Source organism: Rana temporaria, chromosome 2 (genome assembly GCF_905171775.1).
Source record: "Rana temporaria chromosome 2, aRanTem1.1, whole genome shotgun sequence".
In the NCBI taxonomy this organism is placed as follows: Eukaryota; Metazoa; Chordata; class Amphibia; order Anura; family Ranidae; genus Rana; species Rana temporaria.
In genome coordinates, this window is record NC_053490.1 from 85,527,943 (window position 1) to 85,540,908 (window position 12,966).

General features: G+C 45.1%; 1 protein-coding gene across 1 annotated transcript in view; it reads left to right on the top strand.

Moving 5' to 3' along the window:
- Nucleotides 1-12,966, top strand: part of FLT3 (fms related receptor tyrosine kinase 3) — a 155,446-nt gene that overhangs the window by 70,748 nt on the left and 71,732 nt on the right. The window contains exons 5-8 of the mRNA XM_040340472.1: nt 1,415-1,526; nt 3,201-3,358; nt 4,361-4,485; nt 9,508-9,661. Of these exons, the coding sequence (XP_040196406.1) occupies nt 1,415-1,526; nt 3,201-3,358; nt 4,361-4,485; nt 9,508-9,661 (549 nt within the window). The remainder of the gene's footprint in view (nt 1-1,414; nt 1,527-3,200; nt 3,359-4,360; nt 4,486-9,507; nt 9,662-12,966) is intronic.

The following is a 12,966-nucleotide window of genomic DNA, read 5'->3' on the forward strand; positions in this document are numbered from 1 at the left end:
AGAAAATTCACAAATGTGACAGAAAGTTCTCCGAATGGGTGAAATTAGATATCCAGATGATTTTGTGAATCTGTATAGCAGATGACAGAATCCCCCACCACTTATATTCTAACTGCTTACCAAAGCAAGAAGTTAGTCAGGCATATAAACATATAAGCCACTTTAAGGGATCCGGGATATGCTGTCAATCTCTCTCCAATTTCACCAGTCTTCTACATCAGACTCATCTCTCTCTGCCCATGTTGGCGGCTCGGAGCGGTGTGCAGGCGCCGCGCTCTCTTCTCGGACTGACTGACCACCGCCGCTCTCAGCTCTGAAGACTCTTCCCGAGACACGTCACCGCTCCCGACCACCGCTCTCACACACACGTCAGATACCGGAAAAAGAGGGATAGCAAAGCCAGCCACTTTCGTAGGTTACGTCACGTCGTAGGCAGTGATTCAACGTATCTTATGGAGTATTTTCAATTTTCAATGTGCATGCGCACTGGGATGCGTCCACGGAAACGGTGCATGCTCTGTTCATTCGGCCCATCATTTGCATGGGGTCAAGCTTCATTTAAATGGATCACGCCCACTTCCTTCCTACTTTGAATTAGGCGGGCTTACGCCGGCCAATTTACGTTATGCTGGCGCAACGTAGGGAGCGAGTGCTTTGTGAATACTGCTCTTGCCTCTCAATGTTACGTTGGCGTAGCGCATATGAGATGTGCTACGCCCACACAAAGATGCGCCAAGCTACCTGAATCTGGTCCCTAGACTTTATCTCTGTTTTGGTGTAGGGATGAATTTCAGGACTGGTTGGGTTTCTGGCTGTGAGCAATAAACTGCAGTCTCAGTAAAGAGCTTTAACCTTTCTGAGGATAGTTTTCTTTTAGGCTTTGCCAATAAATCAGGACTGATTACTGTAACTACAATCAGGGCCGCCATCAGGGCGGTACAGGCAGTACACTTGTAAGGGTCCCGGCGGTCCCTAGGGCCCAGGATGGCAACCCCCCTTTTTTTTGTAAGGGCCCCGGAGGTCCCCAGGGCCCCGGATGTTTAATATATTTTTATATATTTATTTGTTGTTTGTTTTTATTAAAGGACCCATAGGTTCCCAGGGGCCACAGAGGTCCCCAGGGCCTCGGATGGCTACCTCAACATTTTTTTAAATATATATTTTATTTATTTTTTTGTAAGGGGCCCAGAGGTCCCCAGGGCAACCCCCCCCCCCCCCCCCAAATCACGGCACCCCCAGCTTCTCCATTCACAGCCCCCCCGCTTCTCAATTAGCGGTGGCACCCCCGGTTCTCTGCTCCAGGGGGCCAATCCCTGAAGCTGTGTAAGGGGCGGGCCCCACAATTCCTGATGGCGGCCCTGACCACAATACATACCTCATCTAGAGACTCAATTAAATTTACACTCTGTTTTAGGTAAGCCACGGAAGCCATATTTCACTGCAGAGGGAAACAAGGTGAGATGTATATCAGAGGGGTTTCCTGCTCCCGAGGTCCGATGGGAATTTGACACCAGATGCGATCACAGGTAAGACAAATTGTTGACAAGTCATAGACATGATTTATAACATTTAAAACTGTGCCATCAATACTGCAATCAAATTGGAGGCTAGGATTATGTGTAATAACACTCATGCATTGCCTATAACCAGCTGCCCACACAACCAGCATCATATTCTTAGGTGTAATCACTCCAGGCCATGGATCTGCCATTCAGTGCCACTGCCACCCTATGCATGGGCGTCCGCTCCATAGGGCAAGGGGGGTCAATTGCCCCCCCCCCCTGGAAGTCAGAGTGGACTGCACTTTTCAGGCTCCACATGGATGCATTACACACACACACACACACACACCATATCTTAACAAAAATGGTTATTTTTAATAATGTGGAATACTTTCTATGTAGAACCTGAAGTCCCAGTATATTCCTGACATTGTCATGAGTATAAAGAGACATACAGAATACAGCCCACCTCCAGGAAAGGGAAAAGTCCACCCTTGCACTGCTGGGGGGAAATTACCACTTTTACTTCTATGTTTCCATGTTCCAGCCAGCCACACTGCTCTCCTCCTCAACCCAAAGCCTCAGCATCATTGCATACCATACAGGAACATTTATCCTGTATGGTACAATGAGGATGATGGAGTGCTATCACAGCCTGTCACAACTTTCACAGAAGATGCAGGGGACCAGTCACAGAGATTGAGGGAATCAGGAAAAGTTTGGTACACAGAGAGTATATTTGTTCCAATTTACTATGTTTATTATGCCTCAGAGAAAAGAAATGGAGAATTCACACTCAGTCCCTTTCTATTTTTCAAAAGTGAGCTAAGAACCAATTGCTATCAGAGTAGAGTACTACTTTGCCCTTCTGTTCTAAAGTTTAAAAAAATTAAAGAAGACCTAAATAAAAGGCAATTAAAAATAAATGCTAAAATTAGGAATATACAACAAATATGTTATTGGTTGGTTATGAATGTGAGTTTTCCTTTAACTTACAAACTTAAATGAATGCAGAACCATATCAAAATTCAGGAACAGGATCACATATAACAAAAATACACTATATTATCAAAATTATTGGGACGCCTGCCTTTACACGCACATGAACTTTATTGGCATCCCAGTCTTAGTCCGTAGGGTTTAATATTGAGGTGGCCCACCCTTTGCAGCTATTACAGCTTTCACTCTTCTGGGAAGACTGTCCACAAGGTTTAGGAGTGTGTCTTTGGGAATGTTTGACCATTCTTTTAGAAGCGCATTTGTGAGGTCAGGCACTGATGTGGATGAGAAGTCCTGGCTTGCAGTCTCCACTCTAATTCATCCTAAAGGTGTTCTATCGGGTTGAGGTCAAGACTGTGCAGGCAAGTCAAGTTTCTCCACCCCATACTTGCTCATCCATGTGAAAATGTAACTTACTCCTCTAGATGTCATCCTATAAACATATACCGGTACAATAAAAACATAAAAAATAACAAAAACATGGAATTTGTGTATGCTGTCCATCATTGAGTAATGAACAATAGCCCATTAAAGATGATAGGAAGATTTCTATAAGTCAGTGCTTAAAAATGTTGCCATCACCTCCATACATTGTTAGGTTTTTTACAATGGCAAAGATGGCCGCTTCTATTAAAAATAGGCCCATTCCAGCCTCCAAATCATTTATACTTTTTGCTGTTTTGGTTCTCATTAATCCAGGTGTGAAGATGAAGGCTTGGTGTCATCATTCGAGACAGATAACTACAAAATTATGCGAGTTCAGCGTGAAGTAAAAGCCATATGTCTTATGGGTCACAATGATACATGCTGTGCTACTAATGCATATGGTAGAGAGTGTGCTCAGCTACACACAATAGGTAATAACAATATCAGACTACTTGTGTATATGACAAAGGGGAAGGGGGCTTTGAATGAACATGGGAATGAGACCTGGTTGCACTTTTAACTATTAAGATGTAAGATTTATTTTCTTGTAACACATTGTGCTATTCATATTCACCACAAAAGAAAAAAGTGAATGCGTACCTCTCCTGCCACCCACACCATCAGAAAAATCCCTAAATAAATTCTTCTGAAACCAACACTTCTGGAAGTTTTGCTGTACTATTTCCTCTACAGTGCTCAGTGGATTTTCTAGATAATGTGTCCTATACTGTAGTGATGTTCAGGGCTGGACTGGGACAAAAATTTGGCCCTGGACTTCATCCAGACCGGCCCACTTTAATTCAATAAAATGCTGCCCCCACCCCCCCGAAAAATCACGCCTACCAAAAGGCCCCTACATCCATTATTGTAAATCATGAGAGGGGAATGAGAGAGAGGGAGGATTGAGGGAAAGCGGGTGAGAGGAGGGTGAGTGTAAGAAAAAGAGAGTGAGTGTAAAAGAGAGGGGGTGAGTGTAGGACCCCTTTTTACACTGAGGCGTTTTTTAGGCGCTTTTGGGATAAAAATAGCGACTGTAAAGCAACTGAAAAACGCTTCTGCTGCAGTCCCAGTGTGAAAGCCTGAGTGCTTTCACACTTGGGCGCTGCCAGGGCGTTAAAAAAAGTCCTCCAAGCAGCATCTGTTTTAAAAAATGGCCCACTGAGCCATCGGCCCACCGGGAAACTCCCTGTAGTCCCTATGGCCAGTCCATCCCTGGTGATGTTGGGGTCAGTAGGAGGAACCACAACACATTGCAGGGAAACTTAGGACAGTGTGGTTTGTTGCTGGCAAAAGTGATTTCCTTCTTAGTATTCAAATGTAGCATGACCATCAATGACAACTTGCATTACACTTTCACCTGCATTCTGCTGTCACTTTTACGTGTAGTAAAATAAACTAGTTCACTTTCCATTTTTAATGTATTTATGTTCAAGATCTTACACCTGGGCAAAGCCAGCCTGAAATTCTTGTTAAAATTGGAGATCCCATTGTTGTACGGTGCTGGGCTATCTACGAATCTTTTAGGTTTGAAATTATTGGTTTGGAAAGCCAAACTCAGGTAAACGTTTTCTTAATATATTAGCATTATTGTTTCTCTTGTAACTTAGCTAGATGTTTTGCTTAGGATACATAGGATTGTTTAATAAGGCAAAAAGAAAAACTAAGTGTGGTGCATTATCGGTGAGTGCATATTTTGACCTAGGCTAGTGTAACAATTCTGTCATGTGCCACAGCTCACATGCTCATGTTACTGATGTTTTTGTGATTAGAGTTGACATCCTCCTTATTATTTAAGTGTTTACCTTAACTTTCACATCTTAATCAATCCAGAAACATATTAACGGTGCTAATACAATAGTGTCAATAGTGAACCACATATAAAGATGACTCAATACCTAATCAAAAATAAATAAAAATCATCAATCATCAAACCAATTACACAATAGCAATAAAGCACTCTCATATAAATGTCCCAAAAATAATAATAATAATTATTGTTATACAGGAATTATATAGCACCAACAAGTTACGCAGTGCTTTACAGTATAAGGGCAGACAGTACAATTACAATACAATTTAATACAGTTGTTAGGTGAAGGCAGAATAGGCTTCTTTGAAAAACAGTGGAAAGAGTAGGAGATAGTTGGACAGATTGGGGTAGGGAGCTCCAGAGAATGAAAGAGGCTCAGAAGAAGTCCCGGAGGTGAGCATGGGAGGAGGTGACAAGGAATCTAGAGAGAAGGAGGTCTTAGGACGAACACAGAGGACGATTAGGTTGGTATTCTGAGACTAGGTTAGTGATGTAGTTGGGGGCAGAGTTGTGGATGGCATTGTAAGATGTTGATAGTATTTTTTATTTGGTTTGTTGGGTGAGCAGAAGCCAATGGAAGAATTGTCAGAGAGGGGTAGTAGACACTGAGCGGTTGGTAAGGTGGATGAGTCTGGCAGCAGCATTCATGATGAACTGAATGGGGCATTGGCATTTGTCTATGTCAAGGTAAGCCAGCGAGGAGGGAGTTGCAGTAGTCAAGGCAAGAGATGACCAGGGAGTGGATTAGGAGCTTTGTGGTGTCATTGGTCTGGAAGGGGCATATTGTAAAGGTGTTTAGAAGGTTGAGGTGGCAGACTTTGGACATTGATTGGATGTGGAGCCAAAAGGAGAGTTCAGAATCCAGGATTACACCTAGCTACTTGGCATGCAGGGACAGGTCGATAGTCAGCAGAAGGGGCACCGATAGTCAGCGGAAGGGGCACCTGGGGGAAGAAAAATGTTGAGCTTGGTTTTGGGTAGATTGAGTTTGGGGAAGTAGTGTGACATCCAGTCTAGTATGTCTGTTATTAAATTAGTGATGCGTGTGGAGACTGATGGAGAGATAGATTAGAGTGTCCTCAGTGTAGAAATAGTATTGGAAACCATGGGAGGCTATCAGCCGACCAAGGGAGGAGGTATAGATTGAGAATAGGAGAGGTCCAAGAACAGAACCTTTGGGGGACTCCAGCAGAGAAAGGAAGAGGTTAAAAGGAAGTAGAGTTGTAAGTGACACTAAAGGTGTGGTGGTATAGGTAGAATGAGAACCAGTGAAGAATACAGTCACAAAGGCCAAAGGAGTCAAGTTTTTTGAGGAGGAGGGAGTGGTCCAGAAGTATGAGTTGGTTTTAGTAGATCATTTTTGAGTTTTAAAAGAGCAGTTTCTGTGGAGTCTTGAGGGCGAAGGGGGTCAAGAAGGTTGTTCCCAGTAAGATGATTGCTCAGTTAATTGTAGACCAGATGTTCAAGGAGTTTGGAGTAAAAGGGGAGCAAGGAGATGAAGCGTAGGTTGTTAAGATTGGTGGGGTCCAGGGAAAGCTTTTTAAGCATGGTTAGTGCATGTTGTAGAGAGTTGGGGAAGATGCCAGAAGAGAGGGAGAGATTGAAAATATGAGTTAGAGATTGTAGGATACAGCCAGAGGGTGACTATAGCATTTGTGGGAACAGTGTCCAGGGGGAAGGTGGTTAGGTATGCGTTAGAAAGAAGTTTAGCAACCTCGTCTATAGTAGTGGGGTTGAATATGGGAAGTTTTTGAGCGTACCTGTGGACATTGGTTGTTAAGTGAGAAAGATTTCTGTACAGTTGAGATTTCATCACAAATTGTATCAATCTTATTTTTGAAGTGATTGGTGACCTCCTGTGCAGTGAGTGAGTTAGTGGGTGGAGCCAGTGGATGACGAAGTAGAGAGTTGAAGTTAGAGAAGAGTTGATGGGGCTGGATGAGAAGGTGTTATTGAGAGTGATGAAATAGGTCTGCTTGGCAGTGAGGAGGCAGGAATTGTATTTTTGGACGGCAGAGTTATATTGGTTGAAGTCTTTCTGAGACTTATGCCGCGTACACACGATCGGAAAATCCGACAAGAAAACCGTAGATTTTTTTCCGACGGAATGTTGGCTCAAACTTGTGTTGCATACACACGGTCACACAAAATTCAGACTGTCAAGAACGCGGTAACATACAACACTACAACGAGCCAAGAAAATTAAGTTCAATGATTCTGAGCATGCGTCGAATTGATTCCGAGAATGCGTGTTTGCAACGGAATTGCATACAGATGATCGGAATTTCCATCAAGAACTTTTCTTGTGGGAAAAATTGAGAACCAGCTCTCAAATCTTTGCTGTCGGAAATTCCAACAGAAAAAGTCAGATGGAGCATAGAGAGATTGGCCTAAAATTAGGACGGCCTAGCCTACTCTTTTTAGGCTACACCGCCTTAAATTATTTAGGTTAGAAGTGATTCTCAAACCACTTACCTTTAGGTTAGCCTAAAACGAGCGGGCGTAAGCGCGCCTAATTCAAATGACTGGGAGGGGGGCGTGTAGTATTGAAATCAGGCTCGACCTCACGTTTTTTGGCGTTTTTTACACTGCGCATGCGCGACTACATTTCCCAGTGCGCATTGCGGCTAAGTAGGCCGTACGGGCCTATTGATTTCGACGCGTACGTAAACAACGTAAATCACGATTCGCGGACGACTTGCGCAAACGATGTAAAAAATTCGAACCTTGCGGCGGGAACGGCGGCCATACTTAACATTGTTATTCCACCTCATAGGTGGAATAACTTTAGGCGGCCTATCGCGTACGGAAACAACTTAACTCGACGGTGTAGGCCCGGCGTACGCTCGTAAATCGTCGGGAATCGGCGTATCCCCTCATTTACATAATCTAGGCCGGCCACAATGGAAGCGCCATTTAGCGTCCAAAAGAAACATTGCAACCTAAGATAGAATGGCGCAAGCCAGCCTATCTTAGGTATGTTTAAGTGTATCTCTGTTTGAGAATACACTTAAACATAGGCCGGCTTAGATTCAGAGTTAGGTCGGCTTATCTGTAGATAAGCCGGCCTAACTCTTTCTGAATCTACCTAACGGTCTGAATTTCCGACCATAAGCTCATGTCAAACTTTTCTTGTCGGAATTTTCGATCATGTGTACGCGGCATTAATCTTACGGAACAGGCACTCAAGAGCGCAACTAGTTTTTTTTAGACTTCTGGTGTCATCTGTTTGCCAAGGTTGTATAGGTTGGGGCCTGATGCTGTGTGTAGTAAGGGGGAGCAAGCTTGTCTAGGGAGGATGATAGTGAACTGTTGTCTAGGTTGGGGCAGGACAGGAATTACATTTTGTCATAGCAGAGTAGAGAAGAGAAGGGTTAAGGTGGCAAAGGTTTCTTCGGGTAACTGTCAGGCGGTTGCAGGGAGAGGAGGTGGAAGACAGGGAGATAGTGAATCTAATATGGTTATAGGACAGCAGCAGCTCTTTACCATGTCATCAGCTGTGTCCAATGACAGCTGATCATGATGTAAACACAAGCCAGTTATCAGCATTCCTCTCCTCACGCTGACAACACAAGGAGAGGAGAGGAGAGCCGATAACTGGCTTGACATAAAGGGACATCTGCACTGATAAATAGGGCACTGATTATCAGTGTCCTGAATCAGTGCATCCCAACAGTGCTGCCAATCAGTGCCCATCAGTGCCACCTACTAGTTTCTATCAGTGCCCTTCTGTGCCACCTTTCAGTGCCCATCAGTGCCCATCAGTGCCACCTATTGGTGCCCATCAGTACTGTCTATCAGTGCCGCCTATCAGTGCAACCCCATCAGTGCCCACCAGTGCCACCTCATCAGTGCCCATCAGTGCAGCCTATCAGTGGCCATCAGTGCAGCTTCATCAGCGCACATCAGCGAAGGAGAAAAATTACCTGCTTGCAAAATGTTATAATGTATTTTTTCGTATATATAGCAAAAAAACAGTGGGCCGGATTCAGATAGGTTAGCGGATCTTTAGATCCGCGTAACCTATCTGATTTACGATCCGCCGGCGGAAGTTTTTGAGGCAAGTGCTTAATTCAGAAAGCACTTACCTCAAAACTTGCGGCGGCGTATCGTAAATCCCCCGGCGGAATTCAAATTCCGCGGCTAGGGGGCGTCTACAATTTAAATCAGGTGCGTCCCCGCGCCGATCAAACAGCGCATGCGCCGTCCGCGAATTTTTCCAGCGTGCATTGCTCCAAATGACGTCGCTAGGACGTCATTGGTTTTCGGCGTGAGCGTAACTTGCGTCCAGCTCTTTTCTGAATAGACGTACGCAAACGACGTAAAAATTCAAAACTCGGCGCGGGAACGACGGCCATACTTAACATAGGATACCCCTCACATAGCAGGGGTAACTATACGCCGGAAAAAGCCAAACGCAAGCGACGTAAAAAAAAACGACGGGCGTTCGTTTATGAATCGGCGGAAATCCTCATTTGCATATTCACCTAGCGGCCGGCCTGGAATTGCAGCCTAAGATCCGACGGTGTAAGTCACTTACACCTGTCGGATCTTAGGCATATCTATGCGTAACTGATTCTATGAATCAGTCGCATAGATACGACCGGCCGGCCTTAGAGATACGACGGCGTATCAGGAGATACGCCGTCGTATCTCCTATCTGAATCTGGCCCACTGTTGAATAAATACAAAAATGTTTGTTATCGAAATGTCTGTTGGAGATATGACAACAGCATGTGATTGACTAAAAATATGACTTTATCTATACAGATGCAATGGAACTTAGAAAAGTGCTATAATTTCCGGCATGAAATGATACAAGTGTTATTTGCATCAACTGCAAAGATGATAGAAGGAAGCAACATAACAATATCCTGCTCATCAAACAAGCATGAGAACCATACTGTGCCAATTACACTATTCGGTAGGAATATGGACTATTTCAGGATAACATTTTCAGTGGAATCGGTCCAGAAGGAAATTTGTGTGATGCCACGTACACACGATCATTTTTCTGGTTCTAAAAAATTACGGTTTTTTAATGTCATTAACCACTTAAGCCCCGGACCATATTGCTGCCTAAAGACCCAAGGTGTTTTTACAGTTCGGGACTGTATTCTTGTACCTATTTTTGGTAAAAAAAAATCGCAATAAGCGTTTATCGATTGGTTTGCGCAAAATTTATAGCGTTTACAAAATAGGGGATAGTTTTATTGCATTTTTATAATTTTTTTTTTTTTTTTACTACTAATGGCGGCGATCAGCGATTTGTTTCATGACTGCGACATTATGGCGGACACTTCGGACAATTTTGACACATTTTTGGGACCATTGTCATTTTCACAGCAAAAAATGCATTTAAATTGCATTCTTTATTGTGAGTTAACCACAGGTGGCGCTGTAGGATTTGGTGTACACTGTGTGTGTGTTTACAACTGTAGGGGGGTGTGGCTGTAGGAATGATGTCATCGATCGAGTCTCCCTATAAAGGGGATCACTCGATTGATGCAGCGCCATAGTGAAGCACGGGGAAGCCGTGTTTACACACGGCTCTCCCCGTTCTTCAGCTCCGGGGAGCGATCGCGACGGAGCGGCTATAAACAAATAGCCGCGCCGTCATCCCGGATCGCTCCCCGAGGGGACCCGACCGCCGCAAATCGCGGGGGGGGGGTCCCGATCGGACCCCCGACCCACGTCTAGGCAGGGACGTACAGGTACGCCAATGTGCCTGTACGTGCATTCTGCCGACGTATATGTACATGCGGCGGTCGGGAAGGGGTTAAAAACGATCGTGTGTGGGCTTCAGAGCATTTTTCGGGTTCTAAAAAATGGGCAAAAAAAAAAATTCGAACATGCTCTAATTTTTAACAGCGTTTTTAACGTTGTCGTTTTTCGGGTTGTAAAAAATGGTCGTGTGTGGGCTTTAACGACGTGAAAAATTTGCACATGCTCAGAAGCAAGTTATGAGACGGGAGCGCTCGTTCTGGTAAAACTACCGTCCGTAATGGAGTAAGCACATTCATCACGCTGTAACAGACAGAAAAGCGCGAATCGTCTTTTACTAACACGAAATCAGCTAAAGCAGCCCCAAGGGTGGCGTCATCTGCATGTAACTTCCCCTTTATAGTGCCGTCGTACGTGTTATACGTCACCGCGCTTTGCTAGAGCATTTTGTTTTCACGATCGTGTGTAGGCAAGGCCGTTTTAATGATCAAGTTGAAAAAAAAAATTGTTTTTTTCTAGAGCCTGAAAAACGTAATTTTTTAGAGCCAAGAAAAATGATTGTGTGTACGCGGCATGAGAAGTCTCTGACTGTACAAAACAATTTTAGCCTTACTGTCTCGGCACTTAAATGACGATGTGGTTATGTCAGAAAGTAACAGCTTACCACACATACACTATATTGTAAAAAGTATTGGGACATCTGTCATACACGCACATGAACTTTAATGGCATACAAGTCTTAGTCCGTAGGGTTCAATATTGAGTTGGCCCACCCTTTGCAACTGTAACAGCTTCAACTCTTCTGGGAAGGATGTCCACAAGATTTAGGAGTGTGTCTATGGGAATGTTTGACCATTCTTCCAGAAGCTCATTTGTGAATTCAGGCACTGATGTTGGACGAGAAGGCCTGGAAAGGGTGGGCCAGCTCAATATTGAACCTTACGGAGTAAGACTGGGATGCCATTAAATTTCATGTGCGTGTAAAGGCAAGCGACCCAATACTTTTGACAATACAGTGTATGTAAAACTACAAAATGGTCCCAGTAAACGCTACTGCAAAGCAATTATGTGAATGCTGTACAGCCGTGGTCATCAACCCTGTCCTCAGGGCCAACTAACAGGCCAGATTTGCAAGATAAATGAAATACATCACAGGCAGGGCCGCCATCAGGAATAATGGGGCCCTTTACACAGCTTCAAGCATGGGCCCCCTGGAGCAGAGAACCAGGGGGGGGGGGGGTTGCCATCCGGGGCCCTGGGGACCTCTGGGCCCTTTAATAAAAACAAAAAATATATATATGAAAAAAAAAAAAGTATAAATAAAAAAAAAGGGGGGGGTTGCCATCCGGGCCCCTTACAGGTGTACTGCCTGTACCCCCCTGATGGCGGTCCTGATCACAGGTGATATAATTTGCTGCTCAGTGATTGCAGTATTCTAGTCTGCATCTCCCCAAGGTAATACATAAAACTTGGGCCGTTAGTGAGCCCTGAGGACAGGGTTGATAACCACTGCTGTACAGAATATAACGTGCACAACTTCTACATGAAATGGTCCTAGTAAACTGGACTAGACTTGTTGATTGTAAAATGAAGGAGCATCGGCACACTGATGTGCTCATCCTTGTTTTCTCACATCCAGTAAACATGTTCACCACACAAATCTTGAGATCCCTGGCTGGCCCAGTGCTGCCAAGCTCAGGGGCGGATCCAGAGGGGGGGGGGGGAACAGGCACAGGGCAATTGCCACCCCCGAGAAATTTGTGTTATTTGCGGAATTTACGGGCTACGGGGAGTTTGAGCGAGTGGTAGTTGCGTAATTCACGGGCTCTGGAGTGTCTGAGCGGGCGGTAGTTGCAGAATTTGCGGGCGCTGGAGAGTCTGAGCGGAAGGCTCCGTGGCGAGTGAGAGTCAGAGAGTGGGCGGTCAGCTGGTCGGCTCTGTGGGTGTGAGGGCAGCTGGCCAATCAATAAGCCGGCGGCGGGGGGGGGGGGGGGAGCAGAGAGATGATATCATCTCTTACCACCCTGCGCCCGCCTTGCATCCCTACAGTAACTTCCGCCCTTACTGTGAAGGCAGCAGAGAGATTACATCATCTCTCTTCTGCCTGACACTGACACACAAAACACCACCTTAGCAAGTGACAATCCGCAAGGTGTGGCAGGTGAGGTTGCAAGTGACAATCTGCATCTGGTGGCAGGTGACGTGGCAAGAGACAATCCGCAACTTGTGACAGGTGGCATGGCAATCCGCAACTTTTGGCAGGTGGCGTGGCAATCCGCAACTTGTGGCAAGTGACAATCCGCAACATGTGGCAGGTGACGTGGCAAGTGACAATCCGCAACATGTGGCAGGTGATGTGGCAGGTGACAATCCACAACTTGTGACAGGTGGCATGGCAATCCGCAACTTGTGGCAGGTGGCGTGGCAATCCGCAACTTGTGGCAAGTGACAATCCGCAACATGTGGCAGGTGACGTGGCAAGTGACAATCCGCAACATGTGGCAG